The sequence below is a fragment of the Brienomyrus brachyistius genome, chromosome 14 (assembly GCF_023856365.1).
Source record: "Brienomyrus brachyistius isolate T26 chromosome 14, BBRACH_0.4, whole genome shotgun sequence".
NCBI lineage: Eukaryota > Metazoa > Chordata > Actinopteri > Osteoglossiformes > Mormyridae > Brienomyrus > Brienomyrus brachyistius.
The window spans coordinates 666,859-682,655 of record NC_064546.1 but is presented as its reverse complement, the minus strand read 5'-3'; the positions used below and the strand labels follow the sequence as shown (position 1 = coordinate 682,655).

Below are 15,797 nucleotides of genomic sequence, written 5' to 3'. Positions count from 1 at the left end.
GGCATCCTGCCATGGCTGAACCAAAGCCCTCAACTCAGCCCCTAGTGAAACTACAGCTAAAGAACAAAAGTACAAAGCAAAACAATGAACAATGAGGTTAGGGAGGTTTCCCAGTATGCACCTACTCAGCCTTTCGCAAGGGCACAGACGCTGTGTGGATAGGAGGCATAACTTTAAGCCTCGCGTCATTAATACATAAAACAGAACGTTTAATTAGAGCGCAAGGTGATTCAGGGTGTTGGGAGCCATGTAAGCCATGTCTGCAGCGAGTGCATGGACGTCCGGCCCGTCCGGATGAGCAGAACGACGTGGCAGTAGGGAAGCGAACATGAGGAATCTATCCATGCGTGGAACTACTTCTCCCTCGACCAGCCCTGCCCTAGATGGGAATAAAGAGATGGCTTTTTGGGAAGGATACCGAGGTCAGGAAAGAGCGGCTGTGGGCGATGATTTTGGGGGGGGCGGAGACATGATCCGCGGAAAGCCTGGCGCGACTCGGCTGTGGGTTCAGCGGTTCAGATGGCGAAGTGAACCAGACGTAGCACGCCGCGGTTAGCCTGTTGCTCACGCCGATCAAACGGACAAACTGGAAAAAGGAGGACAGAGAGGGAACCAGGGCCTGGAAAACCACAGCTGGACTTCCCCTGGAACGTGGAGGGAAGGAGAGAGAGTCTGCTGTGGCGGGGGGAGCGGCAGGAATGCTGGGATGTACATGTGAACGCCATGGGGAGGCAAAAAGATTGTGGGAGGACAGCTCTTCAGAACAATAATAAAGAAATGGAACGTTTTATACATGATATTTGCCTATACGACGTAGTTGCGTCGTATTTGCGGTGGGGAGTAGTCACTCCACACCCCCAGGGCTGGGAGACGGAATTGCACCTGGGTGCGCTTCGGTTTCCTCCCATATGTGTGTTTCTTTGGGCGGTGTATCACTCAGCGGGTTAGGCTTCTGAGCTCATGATCAGAAGGTGACCAGTTCAAATCCTGTGGCCGGCTGACTGAGGCCACCAATGGGCCACTGAACAAGGCCCTTAACACCCAGCTCTAGGGGTGATACACACCGGCTGGCCCCATGCTGTGACCCTCATCTGTATGCATGTCTCATGTACCTATTTCATACCAAGCCCTTGCCAGAGCTGGTGCTCAGCGGAAGCTGGAGCTCACATCGGCCCGACCAAAAACCGGCTCGCATTCGCACAGCACTTGGTGCCTAAAGGGTAGAACAAAGACGTCAGCATATGTGTGATGCTGTGGGAGGGGGTACCGTTGCGGAAGTGAAGACAAAAATGGAGGAGCATGCCAGATGCGATGAATGCAAGACTTTTTTTTAAATATACTGCAAATGCTTACATTATTTTTTAGCTATGACAAGAAATGACGCTGAAAGAACTGCTGCGCAACATGCATTAAAAGGACAACTTTAATAGTGAGAGTGAAGAAAAGAACAAAACCTTTTGTTAAACTTTTATTTTACAAACATACAAATAATCAAGAAATATGTAAATCTTTCATGTGGAATAAATATAAAAAGTGATGCTCCTGTCCATTTGCATTCTCTTCACCTGCGTTAAAAAACACGAGAGACAATAAGTAAATTTCACGTAAATTACTGACATTTCAATCAAGATAGTGTGTGTTATTTTCATTGCTGTAACAAAGCAGGTAGTCGTACATTATGCATCACTGAAGCCAAATTCCAATAGTAACTTATTAGTTAGCTAAGTTGTTATAAAAACAGGTTGGATGTACAAAAATGTTTAACAATGAAGTCATACAACCAAGTGTAACGACATGCTATTTTGTTGGATGGATCCTTGGAAGGCATCCGACATACACCACATAATTAAAGTTCATAGTCACATTACAAGTAAAACACAACAACTTACCCAATTCCTCCAAAGCCGTTGCGGAGATGATTTCCAAACACGGAGTCCATGATATTTGTTTTTAGAGCAGCCAGCACCATTTTCATTTAGCTCTCTTTTCAACTTCCTGTATTCTTTTTACATTTTTTAAAATCTTCTTCATGACTTGCTCCATTATCCATTCTGATAACCCACATCTTCTCCAGTTCACGCCGCATTGCTTCCTAAACTTTCGCTTTCCATTCTGACGCCGCCAATCCGCCTTCCGACGTCACACGCTCCCAACTCCTAACTCTGGCCCAGCGTTTCAAGGCCAGGAAAAAAAAAAAAAAAAACGCTCCCACCCGGATATATCGGCCCCCCACCGCTATTATTTTGGATGCGAATGCAACGTCAGGGCCGGAATTACTCGGCATAAGCTCCAGCCCTGGTGTGAAAGGGCTAACGGAAAGCAAGATGGGGAAGACGAAAAGAAAATATCCCCATGGGGGAATAAAGTATCATTATTATATTGAAATGCAGAAAATAAAAAAAGTACAAAAGTAGCCATGTTTGTTTGGAAGAAAGCAACACATTTCTGCGATGACAAAAGGCTGAGGCAGAGATGTCATGAACAGCATCATAACAAACTAGCCTAGGAAGGTCGAGGCTACACTGAGCGGCCACTTGAAGGAGAACACGGCATGATGTTACGGGTGACCAGCTATAGAGGGTGCCTGCCTCCAGGAAGCTCACCTGAGGCCCTGCTTCCGGAACCAGGCGTCTCATCGGCCCTCTGCCAGTTGGGTGTGGACTTGCCGCTGCCCCCTGTCTCCCCCAGACTCTGCCTATCCACTGAGAGCGGCGAGTGCCGGCTCATGCTGAACCTAGGAAAGGAAGGATGGATGGACCCGTTGTTAATCTGCACACCATGTGCCCTGCAGCAAACATTCCTGTTGGAATTAAGCCCCCCCGGGGCCGATTCCCTATTAGATTTATAAGCAGCCTCATCAGTGAATCATCCCTTCATAAACACTGCATTAATTAATGATACAGGGGGGTGCTGCAAGGGTCGAGTGAGGTGGAGGGATGAGGTGGGCTTCCTGAACATAGACAAGTCAATGCTATAGTTTAGCATGAGCCCCACATCTGTCGGACACATTGCAGGAGCTATATATATCCCAATTAATCAACCTAATGAGGTTCGTCAAAAACCCAAAAGAAGTACTGCATCCAAAAGTGGACCACAGCTACAGGTCTGCACATGCCAGACCGGACCGCGTCAGATCTCACCCCTCAGGCATGGACTTCTGGCGCCAGTGGGCGGAGCCTCCGGAACCCGTGTCACTGGAGTAGGACAGGTTGCTGGGAGAGGCCCGGCTTGGTGGGGAGCGGCCCATGACCACGGAAGAAGCCAGGGCATAGTTATCTGCTCCCGGGGAAAAACTGAAAAGCGGTGGATGGGGGCAGACGGAGGGTAAGAAAGGATGAAAAAGAGAGAGGAGTAAAAACACAACATGGACCACAATCTGGCCAGCTGCCTGTTTGTCAGCGCTCCTTACCGCTTTGGGTTCTAGGGGTCGCCCATCACTGGACACACTGCGAGGCATCATGGCAGCCCGGTCAGGACGTTCCATAGAGCCCGTCTTCCAATGCTGCCCCCCATGCTGACGGCACGTGGCGCGCTCACGTGACCCTGAGGTGAGGCTGACAGCGTTTGCTGGGGACTCGACGTGTTACGCTGCCACTTGTTGGTGGTGTTGCGGAAGGGAAGCTTGTACTCAAAGTTGGAGCTCTCCGCGTTACTCTTGTACTCAACTACTGGCATGCGGTATAGCTCCGAGCAGCCCCTGGAGGTCACAGGACTACACATCATGCCTTGAATATACTACATTTCCCAGAATCCTCTGCATACAACAGCACTACACGTCATGCCTTGAATATACTACATTTCCCAGATCCTCTGCATACAACAGCACTACACATTACCCAGAAACCCCACTAAAGCTCAAAATTATGCACCAGTCAGCCAGATAAGGTTAATAACTACTCCATATGAATAACCTTCTATAACTATTCACATGGAAGAATGGTTTAGGGACTGGTCTGCACACCTGCGAGGGCTGGAGTCCTCATGCGGTGGAATGATCACCACCTTGACGGTGACCGACGTACGTAGAAGATCGATCATTTGCTCATGAGAGAGCGTGGCCACAGCCACCTTGCAGATCTCCACTAGGCGGCTACCCTGCCGCAGGCCTGCCTGCCAGGCATAACCGTAGGGCTCCACCTCTGCCACGATGCCTTCATAGTTCACGTGGAAGCCCAGCTGGCCCAGGGCCGTTCCGTCGCAGAGTCATCTCTGTGGTCTCACAGCCTTTTGTCAGGAACTGGGGATGGGGGAAAAAAAAACACACTCTGGATACGGGGACGACAGCAGACAACCAGGGGACCAGCGTGGTGGGAAACTCCATCACTTAACTCAGCACTCAAAATCAGTATAAAACCATAAGCGACTCTGAGGGGGCACTTACACCTCAATACCAGGGTCTTCATAACGTTTCTCTGAACTCAAATATCTTTCAGTGTAATAACCTCCTTCCAGGGCTCAGATCACCTTCCAAAATGAGTAGCAGATCCTAAGGCTTCATAAGTATGATTACATGGGTCATGGATGCAATATAGTTGGCAAAACACCGTCTGCCATTTCAGGGGGCAAAGCTATTGAACTTCTGATATGCGAGTGCTTATGAGTAGACATCGGGGTGTGGAAATGAACAGGAGAGCTGGGCGTTAGTGTGGAGTGGGATGCCGGAGAGGACAGCGTTTCACAGAGCTATTACAGAACATTCCATAGCTGTGTGGCCTTGTCCCTAGGGTGGTCCCACTGCAGCAATGCGAGTCTGATGTAGCGAATGGAGAGGGAGAGATGGGTCAACTTTCATCTTAGAAACAGTGACAGACGAACAAAAGGGACAGCCTCATGAAAGCAAGAAAAAGAAATAAAAAATGCAGCTGAATGTTGGAAGGGGGCATGATTTCATGGGTAGATAAACTGGTGGGGGGGGGGGGGCAAAATGTGAGGGCTCTAAATGAAGTTATGCATGATAGGAAGATGGAGTTCCACCCGCCCGCCACACAAAGAATTCCAGGGGGTGCATGTTTTATGCAGCATTAATTTACGATGCTCCGGTGCACCCAACGTACTGTGTATCTTTGCTACTACCTTAGCAGTGAGGAAGGGAGCAGTTAAACAAACACACCACATTAACTCAAGAATGAGCCCTCGTGACTCCGAGCTACACTGACCTCCAAGCGCTTGACCACCTCCCGGAAGTCCTCTGTATTGTTGTTGAAGGAGCGCAGCGATATGCTCTCGCCTCGCTCGTAGAAGATCTTCATGGAGGCTGGGCTGCCCAGGGTCCAGCCAATCACGTCGCGCACCGAACAGTTGAAGACCACAGTCTTGGCTTCAAGGTCGAGCAGGATGAGGGCGTCGTTGGAGACGCCCAGCAGGCCCTCCAGTTCGCCTCCAGCACTGAGGTCTTCCATGTGCACGGGCCAGGTGATAGCTCCGGGGCTCCGCAGCTCGGCACCAACATAGGGCCGGCTCTTCTCCCGCCGCTTATGGGCCAGCGAGATGAAGGGGAATTTGCCAGAGGGGTCGATAGGAGTGCTGGTCACATGCTGTTCAGCCAGGTCACACAGATACTCCTCCCGCGTCCGTGTAGCCATGGCTCGGAACTTCTCAGACTTGTGAGCGGCGTTCTCCGCGTTGATCACCTTGGTCAGCAGGAAGTCCCGGAAGACCGAGGACTTGGGGAAGGTCACACCCTTGGGGATGGGTGGGCCAAACGATGCCACAACACGGGACCGGGCAACAGCCACGCTGCAGAGGAAGACAAGGACAGAGTAAGGGGTGGGGAGGGAATGGCTGCCATCTATGCTGGCCACACCCAAGTCACAGATGGAATTCTACAGCAGCATTCCAAAATTCCAAAAGGCACTGCCCATTAAGGGTCAGGATCTAGCAGCCACATCAAATAATCTGCACCCTTGTATTATGGTACAGGAAACCGTTCAATCATTCAAACAGTTATGGAAATGAACCAGAGATAACTTAAGGGAGAAGAGCGCCGCCCTGTTGGTGGACCGGAAAAACTACATCCCATTATGCAAAGGCTGGTTCTTTCAGTGTTCCCAAGAGCATGTCAAAGCGATTATGGAAAATTAAAAGAGAATATGACTCCTACGTCATCTAGACGGTCACTGTTTAAGAATTGACTGTTTTGAATTTCTGCAATAGCCATTTTAAAATACAGCATTTATAAAAAGAGTGATTGTTTCTGTGATAGTGCTTCATCCGGAGGGATAACGGGGGAGTGCATTAGAATTCAGTGGTTTTCGGTTCTGGTCCATGAGCCCCCGCCACAGCAGCAGAGCATGCTGGGGGCTACGTCTGCCTCCACAGACAGGGTAAGCTTTTTAGCTCCCCCACCCTCCCCACTGCCTTCCCTACCCCCACACACTCTTTTCCTTTCATTAGACTTCTGGAACAGACATCTGAAGCTTCCTGTGCTGTCTGGTATGCCGGGAACTCCGGGCGCTTGTTGAACGAGGCTGGAGTCGAGAATTTGGGTTTGTTTGGAGAGCTCCAGCCCACAGTCAGAGGCTGGCAACGGGTGGGACGGGGAGCAATTGGCACGGGAGCTGGTTCTACTCCAAAGGGACGGGAGATGGGCCTGGGAAGGGACACGTCCCCTGTGGGGTTAAAAAGGGAGGTGACTGATCCGGCCCCTGTTGCACAACTCTCTGGATAACTCTACCTCCAGGAAAAATGCCTTGTTCCAAGAGGAAGAGAGAAGAAGATAAAAGAAATTGTGTGTGTGTGTGAGTGTGAGAGAGAGAGAGAGAACAGACTCCAGCAGTCTAGGACATGATTACAGGAACACCTTTGTGTTAAATAAAGAACTTCGAGTCAGCCATTGTCTCAGCTCAAGCTTTTCATTCCGGAATAACAAGGGGCATCGCCCACCCTTATCGGCTCGTCTCTCTTGATGAGGAGTGTCTATCCTTTCCGGGCCACATTATCATTCCACAATGCATTAATTTACCTTCGATTAGTCAGCTGCTGGATGCTGACCTGTCTGGTAAAAGGCTTTGATCAACAAAGGTGCCGGTTGCTGGGACTAACTTCCATAGCACAGTGGAATCCACAGTGCGACCACACATTCCTGGAAAGTATCTCTGGGGTGTGATAACATAACTACCATATCTGGGCGAGAAGACGCCCTTGGGGGAAGGGGGGTGGGTAATCAAGGCTTTGCTTTCTCTGCCCTCAAACGATAGACAAAGTCCGAGCAGCTGAGGAACAGGTGGGGGATGGAGGACACGGACGCGAGTGCACATGTCTCAGACTGGCATGCTTATGACGCAGCATGGGGGTCCTAATCACTGACTAATCACGAGGCAGCCGGACAGCGCTGAAGGTGAACAGGCCGGCGTACACTGCTGGGCACTCTACACCAGCGTCACGGCTGCCCTCAAAAAATCACAGAGCGAAACAATCCGGGTTTAAAGGCTGGTGCACAGGTGGAGCCAGACAGTCCTTCAGACGGAGTCACATTAGCACTGGACATCTTGTAGGGTCCCGATCTTACAGGCGAGCCAGCTTAATTAGCCATCTCATCTGAAATTCCAAGCAAGATCTCACCACCTCTAATCTCTTTATGGACAGCTCCCCCTTAGAGGGAGAGAGAGAGGGTGAGAGAGGTATGAAATGTCCCTCTGCACCCTTTAGGGTCTCCGCAGATCAGTGTGTCCCAGTCCGGTCCTCGGGGACCCCCAGACAGTCCACATATTTGCTGTGAGCTGGGAGGAAGCAAAAAGATGGACCAGCTGCTGGTCCCTGAGGATCGGATTGGGAAACACTGTCCAAAACAATGGTATGTTCTCATTCTTACCGAGTGAAGTCAGCTGGATCTGTCAAACCAGCCATTCCAGCAGATTGCGTAGGGCAACCGGACAAGAGCTCCAGGTTACTAAGGAGCAGAACTGGAGCGCCACACGCAGGTGGGGGGTGATCAAAGCTCATCTGTTCTGTTTGGCAAAGACGTGTGTATGTGTAGTGTGGGGGGGGGGGGGGCATGCTTAACGAGCACGGCACAAATAGTTTCAGACGCGCATGTGCCAAGCCACCCCTCAGGCAGCAGAGGTGGGGTGACATGCATCATTAGCATCAGTTTTCGCATAGTGGTCACGTGTCAACGGAAACAGGGCACAGCCAGGTCCCTACATCTCCTAGGACAGCTGGGGGGTGGGGGGGGTGTGTTCTGGTGCTTACCTGTAGCAGGTGTTTTCCGAGCAGGGGTTGTGTACGCGCACTACGATGAACACATGCTGGAATTGTGAGCGGATGTACTTAGGCGAGAAGGCTTGGGCACCGGGCTCCTGGAACACAATGGTCACGATGTCGTTCCCAATATGCCGTTTCCTCAGCAACTGGAAGAACGAGGTGGAAGGTGAGAAGGATTAGGGAATAGTGCAGCTCTGACGGCAAAACGTAATGTCATTAATCTTTGACAGCAGAATTTGAGTGTGACAAACTCAACTCAAAACACAAATGGGATCAGCTGGTCTGGGATTACAGTGTTCCTTAAATATCCATTGCTCAGGTTCAGTTTCTAAAGATGACTGGTTGCTTGCCAAATAGCTCCACCCACCCATTGTACTAATCGTACACGTTAAAGAGCATACCTGCTGTCTGTTGTTGGGCGTGTAAGGCAGCATGGTAGACACGTGGAACATGATCTCATAGTCTTTGTAGGTAGTGTACAGGGAGTGAGTGCCAGTGCAATCCGCTGCAAGATCAAGAATATCCGGATTAGCAACCCACCACAGGGAATTTGTGCTAAACTGGTCACCCCCCAGCCAGAGGCAAAAACACCTAATGAAATCTCCTGAATCAAGTAACAAGTTAAAACTTGAAGGGATTGAGAACTCCAGGCTCGGAAGCGGACACCCCGGTCCTGTCAGTGACTCGGCTTGAAAACCTGAGGAATACCGACCATATCTATGAGGATCACTGGGAGAGCACAGCAGGCAGGGAAGTTAGTTGATGACTAAAACCTTAAACATCCCAGTACCAAGAAACACCATGTCAAAAGAACCCAGATATTCTATCAGTGTGGCATTTACTATCTTCTAAGACGCAATCTGCTGTGAAATTATACACCGAGAGCAAATCAGAACAGTCTATTGAGCAGAACAAGATTAATAAATATGGTTCCAGTAAGTGTAAAGCATCAGCTAATAAGCTAATTAATTTAATTAAAGATGTGCCTTTTGTGCATGTCTTTAGCTCCACGCAGCTGCACTTCCATATTTACACCACTGATTAAAACAGGAAGCATTCCGACCAGAAAGCCAGGAAAGCCCGTAACTGGCTGTGTTATCCTGAACATTAAAAATAAACACGCAGAGCCAGGCTTAATTCATAAAAAGCACATCCCTTACACCGAGGATACAGAAGGGGGGGATCCCGAATGCCCTTCTATTTATAACTACCGACGTCACAACTGATTGATTACTTAACCCAGGGATAGACATTAGATCTGGATGGAAATGTATCTGTCAATATGAACCAACTCAGAACAGCCAAGTGTTGCCATTATGTCTGTGCTGGTTCTAAGCGTTTGGTCTTCACGAGAAGACCGTAGAGCTTAATATTACTACATCCATGCCCTCTCTATAGGTGCTAAAAATATTAGCTACATATTGCCCACTTCAGCGGATTTCTGAAATGAATGCTGAAACATCTTCCACAGTACCAAATATGCATTAGGAAGCGTTACTGGTCACATGCACACCTACACAAGCAAATACACACACAAACTCGCACACACATACATACTTGCCCTGGGACTAGGGCACAGAGATTTATTTGGAGACGTTTGGATCTCTCTCTCTCTCTGAGACAGCTGAATAATCCCCTGAGCAGGCACTGTGTTGTACGACTGTGAAGTCGCCGCCGCCGGTTATTTTCCGAGCAGCAGCCCTTCTGCCCCGTCCCACAGTTGCCGTTTCTCCTCACAGACTTTCTCTTCTCTGCTCCTACGCATCCTGAGCATGTGCACTCGCCCGTGACAGGAGAACAGGGGAGGCAGAAGACGGAGCCTCGCTTATTCAAACAAACAGATATACAGACAGATAAAGAAAGCTGGAGCCGGGCTCCGGTAAGGCCGCTAACGGATTCACAGGCACGGCCCAAGAAAACACCCCCTCCCCCACCTCCCTATTTATAATGCTTTGCTTAAAAACATCAGGGCACTGAGCTGGCACTAGTTCAGACTGGCACCAGTTCAGGTGGAGGTGGGGGGGGTAGATGATGAGGAAATTACAGAAAATACACAAATGTAATTAAGGGCATGATTGGGATCGAGGGCAATTTCCTGGTCTGGTTTACAAGCGTGCAGGGCACGAGCATGCGGGGGGGGGGCAAGGGGCACGGCGAAATAAACGCAAGGCAGAGGAGAGCCACACAAACAGAAAGGAATATAAAGGAAGACATTGGAGGAGAAGGGAGACCATGACCGGCACTTCACAGGCAGCCAGTGCAGACAGGGAGGCAGCCAATTCAGGAACGGCAGCAGATGGGGTGGGCGGGAGACACTGATAAGAACTTGCACAATACCTTCTCTGATAGAAGCGCGTGGGGGTGGGGGGGCACACATTTTGAGCCGCCACAAAACCCCTGGGCCAATCTACTATAAGCGGGCAGAAGCACCCAGCTCCACCCCTGACCCTCCCCGGGAGACGTACTCTTGGTGTCGAGCTGAGCGCGGTACTTGGAGAAGCCCTTGAGGCGCACGCGCTCCCCCAGCAGCTGCAGGAACTCCTCCAGGGCGGGGCCCGCTGACTCGTTGTTGTACATCTCCTCCTCACTGCTCTGGCCTGCCTGGCAGTACATGACTCCCACCTTCAGCTGGAAGCTCAACTGCAGGGGTGGGGGGGGGGGGGGGTGCGGTGGAGGGGGGCAGAGTTAACGAATCAGATAGGGTGGGGTAGGAAGGTGCAGCTCGCCAGCCCCGGAGTGATGCCCCTACCCCCTGCTCGTCCAGCTTCATCAGCTGCTCCGTGACCTTGGGCGTGTTCAGGGCCAGCCGCAGGCAGTGCGTGTTCAGCTCCGGCACCAAGTACTCCAATACCTCCTTTAAGGGCAGCCCACGGGCGATGCCATGCTTGGAGGTGGAGGGCACAGCGTCCTCCAGGATCGACCCCCGGAGTGTGGTCAGCTGGGGGGGGCACAGGAGAAATAAGACGGCATGTTGGCATGGATTATGGCAGCTTTACACTTCATCAGATCCACCCTATATCACAGAGACTTTCCAAGCCATCTTAACCCCCCAAAACATGTCAGTCTGCATAATGAAGCAGACTGCCACAGTCACCTTCTGAAGTCCTGCCTGGAACGCAGTTGCCCTTAAATACCCCCGAACGTCCCCAAAAAGCGGCTTGTGCGGGGATCTAACCAGAGCAGGCAGGAAATGATGTCAACGAGGCTCTTGCAGACATGCGACAGAGAACTTATCATGTCCTGTGGCAATGGTGAGGCTGACCTCTATGTTATTGCCCGTTCCCAGGAGGGGGAAGGGTCTTCCATCTAAGGCTGCGACAAAGGTGCAGCATCTTCACAGGACTCTCGGTGGGCCAGCGCCCGAGATAACGCCCCCTAAAGGCCTCAGATACCCTGACAGAGCATCACTCCATGGGAGGATAAACGTGTCAATGCAAGCTAGCTGGGTAGCAGTGTGCCCATCCGGCCCCGGCATTCACCTTGCAGGTTCGGAAGATCATCCGGTAGTTGTACTGCGGGCCATGCTCCTTGTGATCTTCCAGCTTCTCCCTGCGGATGCTCACCGCCACTGGTCCCAGTGACTCATCCATCCCAAAGTAGTTCCAGTGCTCTGAGCGAGAGAAAATTGGGGGGTTGGGGTCAGGCAGAAACAGAGAGCTGGGAGGGTAGATGCCCCTCAATGCGAGCTGAAGGTTTCAGAATATAGAGTCTTTGAGATGCAAAGGATTTTGGGATTTCTGATGTCATCACTTTAGCAGGGGCTGAATCTGAGACTCTGAGACACAAGACAGTGTGGCAACGGGAGGAACAATCACTGATGGATGCCACAAACCACAAGGACTAGTGTTGGAATGTCACTCAGTGGGGACCCCCCAGGGAAGTTGAAGGAGGAGGATACACAGGCAACAGCACTGTTTCTCTATCAGCACTGTGGGAAGCCATAAATGCAGCCCATTAAGAGCTAATTGCGCTGAACAGATGGCAAGTACTGTATATCATTATTATTATTATTTTTAATTATTGACATTTAGCCACAGAGGTCTCTCTGAACAGCACAACAGGAAGCCAATTTTCCCAACCCCCATAATTCATGCCACACTGGGGAATCGGTCAGCAGGAGAGACCGTAGAGGTCACATGACCCGAAGTGGCCTTTCCTGCAATCCTCGTCTTTACTGACCAACTCGCTATGGGACCATCGAATGCCAGCATCACACCCAGTGGGGTGGATCTTCAGAGAGCAAAAGCACGAAGGTCAATGGCATCCGTCCCCGCTCACCTCTGACGTAGAAGTACTTCCTGTAGTAGTAGGCGCCCAGGTCCACATGCTCCACACTGTAGCGTTTGCTGCGCTCGCTGTGGAGACCCTGCCCATCCTTCTGCATCTCCAGCACAGCTACCCCAGCGTTGGTGCAGTGGGAGCTGAGGGACGACTCGCAGGGGTTGCCGTCTCCGGTGACCACGATACCCCCCCTACCAATGCTGCCCAGCTTGGACAGACTGATGGTGCGTTCGCCCTCGCCGCCGATCTCATTGCGGAAGCAGGGGCAGTTGAGCACCAGCTCGTTGCTCTTGCCATCTCCAGAGTCCAGCAGGCTGCCGGCAGCTGAGGCGCCTGTGGTCATATTTCGGGGCCTGACAGCCGTCTGCCTGCTCGGCACCACCTCGTTGAGGTCAAACAGGATGCTCTGGACATCATAGTGAGCGAAGCCCTTCTGGCAGACCCACGGCTTGTGTGAGGCAGAGGTGCCGTCCTCCGAGCGGCCGTCCTCAGCGTCCGAGCCCGCTCTGGACGAGTCCCCCTCAGCGCGTGAGCTGCGGAGCTTGCGGAATATTGAGTCCCCACCGATCTCCGACTTGGTTCGCCTCTTCATGGGCTTGTCCTTCGATCGACCGGAAGGGCTCCCCCTTGTGGGCAGCACAGGCCCATCCGGGACGTCCAGGCCAGCCTGCTTGTGGCTGGCGGTCAATAGGTCTCCGAGTTTCTCCGGTGCTGGGCTGCGCTGGTCAGGCTTGTCGCCCTGGTAGCCCTTCAACATGTCGAAGAAGCTCTCGCCAGCGGCATGCTTGTCGATGGAGGATGTGCTGCCGTATTCCCGGTGGATCGGCGACCACTTGTAGCCGGAGGCATCCCAGTCCTCGAGGCTGTCGCCGTCGCCATCCAGCTCTCCAACAGTGATGTCGCTGTTGCTCCGCTGCCGGACGCGCCGGACGGTCCTTCGTGGAGCCCCGTGGTACCCATCAGGGGACAGGTAGGAGGGGTCAGTGGTGGTAGCCGTGCCAGTATCCTGCGTCTTGCTCTTCAGTGTTTTCTGAATGTTGCGCAGCATAGAGGAGTCCTGTGGGCTCATCAGGAGACCCGGTTTGTTTGGTAGACTGCCTGGGCCCCCAGTCACCGCGCTTGGGGGTTCTGAGTCCATGGAGACGGACCACACCCCTGGCGTGTCTTTCCGAGGGGGCCAATCAGCCACCCGGTCCCGCACTCCCATTTTGGGCACCCCGGGCCGTGTGGCAGGGTGGGTGCTCTCGCTGTGCAGGGGTGGCGCCGGACCATTGGGCAGCCGCAGGTGGCGCGTGTGGAACTCATTGGTGGCGAGCACGGATCCCCCCGCACTGCGCTCGGTCTGCGTTCGGCTGGTCATGGCACGCTGCTGCTGCGACGGCACCGTTCAGCGGGGGGAGCGAGAGCATAGTGGCCGCTCAGGCTGAACGCTGCACACGGGGCGCATGGACCACGGCACGGACCAGCGACGGCTGAGCAAGAGGAGCACGAGTGGGAAGAGCTTGCTCTGTGGGGTTCAAGCTGTCATGCAGAGTGCCCCGAGGCCGCGTGACTGCTCCAGACTGCTCCCGTGTCCACACACTCGATCTCAACGCAGCCACATCCCGCTCAGGAAACCCCAGGATCCTGCAAACAAGAGGAGAGACAGAGCGAGAGAATGAAAGAGGGAAAGCAAGAAGCAAACGTCTCCGATGTCAAAGGAAGAAGCCAGGAAAGTGTCCTATGCTGGCATCATCCACCATCAAAATTCAGCAGGACAGCCAGAGGCAGAGGTGAAGAACCCATCCCGGCTGCGAGCTAATGGTTGCTTAACCTCCCCCAAACCCACAGTGTAGTCAGGCAGGACCACGCACTCTTGCTCTATACATACTTGCGACTTGAATCCGCACTGCGCCAACGAACTGCGTGACAGGGCGCAGCCAGGACTCGCCATGGCATCATAAGGCAGCAGGACGCAGCCCGACGAGGCAGCCCATTATTAGGGCACCTTCTGTCCGACGAGGGCCCAATGATCCCAGTCCATCTGCTCGCTTCGAGGCGGCCCGGGTCCAGTGGTTTTTGGCAGGGAGGAGCCCCTGCCCCCCACACCACAAGAACTTAAACTATGACATGGTACAATGCAGAGGCCCACGGAGGGCCACATGATCCAGGCCAGGCACCAGCCAGCAGAAAATGAACCGAACGGATGCATCAAAACAGGAAGTGCAGGTGCAGAGCAGCACGAGTGAAAACGTCAAACCAGGACACAGAAGCTAAAGAATTTAACACTGAAGAAGTATAAAAATATTACCAGCTCACCATCAAGCCTTCTGTGTACCAGCCATATGCCTTTGCATTTAATTTCTATGTCCAGACAGGGTGTATTAATTTGGCAGACACCGACTCTAGCACTGGAGCCTGCCTTACTGACCTTTTTGACCACATTTGATATGTTAGGTGTAATTCAGCTTAATTGCACATCCCCGTTCTCTGTAAGCGCAGATCTCAGAGCCAGAGAGTGAGGCTTCTGAATGCATCCACCGCCTCGAGCCTATTCCTTCACCGCAGACCTGCCTCTGCGCTTGCGTTTGGCTGGCAGCTTTTCCCCACATGGCTTTCAAAGGTCCATTTCAGATAAGGCACATACGTTATAGGTAAGCAACTGGTAATGGACATAGTAGAGAGAAAACTGGAAGCCAAGTTTGAGAGGCAGCACATTTAGTGGGGGAAAAAAAAATAATAATAAGATTTCAATCCAATTCAAAACCAGAGCTGAACCGGAATCTTAAATCATATCTTGCAGTTGCACAAGCAGGTAGATAAAAGTAAACAAATAAAGTATGAAGAGTATGAAGGTTCCTGCTCCCATCACAGATGTCGAACCCCACCTCCCCAAGCCATGGAACATCCCATCTAGAGAGCATACACTGAGCCTACAGCCCACTCCCCACTCCTTCAAGGTGGACATGGGAATGAACCAGGCCAGCATACGAACGGGGGGCCGCAGCAGCCACGGTTCACAGCCAGATAAAGCCCTTAGTTTTTCTTTAGCAGGACTGATGTCAATTTACTTGGATAAAAACTTACATGCTAATTGTAATACTGCCCCCACTGCCAAGTCCCTGAGTCACGGGGAAGTCGAATGACGGGCGACTGCTCGTCATGGGGAGCAATCATGGAACTTTATTGATATTAAATTGTGTATTGGAGTAGTCAACATGGCACCCCCCCATGCCCACAGAAGGTCATGCAAAAGATAAAAATACAACACAGACTAAATAACTGATGGCTATGAAAACTCCAGGGTCATTTACTCTGAAGCTTAATTTAACAAC

The 15,797-nt window shown here is 51.9% G+C and overlaps 1 protein-coding gene and 1 long non-coding RNA gene across 2 annotated transcripts in view; both read right to left on the bottom strand.

Annotated features, from left to right (window-relative positions):
- Positions 1–15,797, bottom strand: part of sipa1l1 (signal-induced proliferation-associated 1 like 1) — a 44,966-nt gene that overhangs the window by 7,772 nt on the left and 21,397 nt on the right. Inside the window, 12 exon segments of the mRNA XM_048974482.1 lie at positions 2,604–2,734; positions 3,141–3,495; positions 3,498–3,697; positions 3,962–4,185; positions 4,187–4,237; positions 5,157–5,736; positions 8,191–8,348; positions 8,604–8,707; positions 10,668–10,842; positions 10,952–11,140; positions 11,682–11,812; positions 12,481–14,109. Of these exon segments, the coding sequence (XP_048830439.1) occupies positions 2,604–2,734; positions 3,141–3,495; positions 3,498–3,697; positions 3,962–4,185; positions 4,187–4,237; positions 5,157–5,736; positions 8,191–8,348; positions 8,604–8,707; positions 10,668–10,842; positions 10,952–11,140; positions 11,682–11,812; positions 12,481–13,843 (3,661 nt within the window). The 5' untranslated portion in view covers positions 13,844–14,109.
- LOC125707390 (uncharacterized) lies at positions 1,123–2,597 on the bottom strand. Its single transcript, XR_007382272.1, has 2 exons — positions 1,890–2,597; positions 1,123–1,565 (listed from the first exon to the last, which is right to left on the bottom strand). It is a non-coding gene; the product is annotated as an uncharacterized LOC125707390 (long non-coding RNA).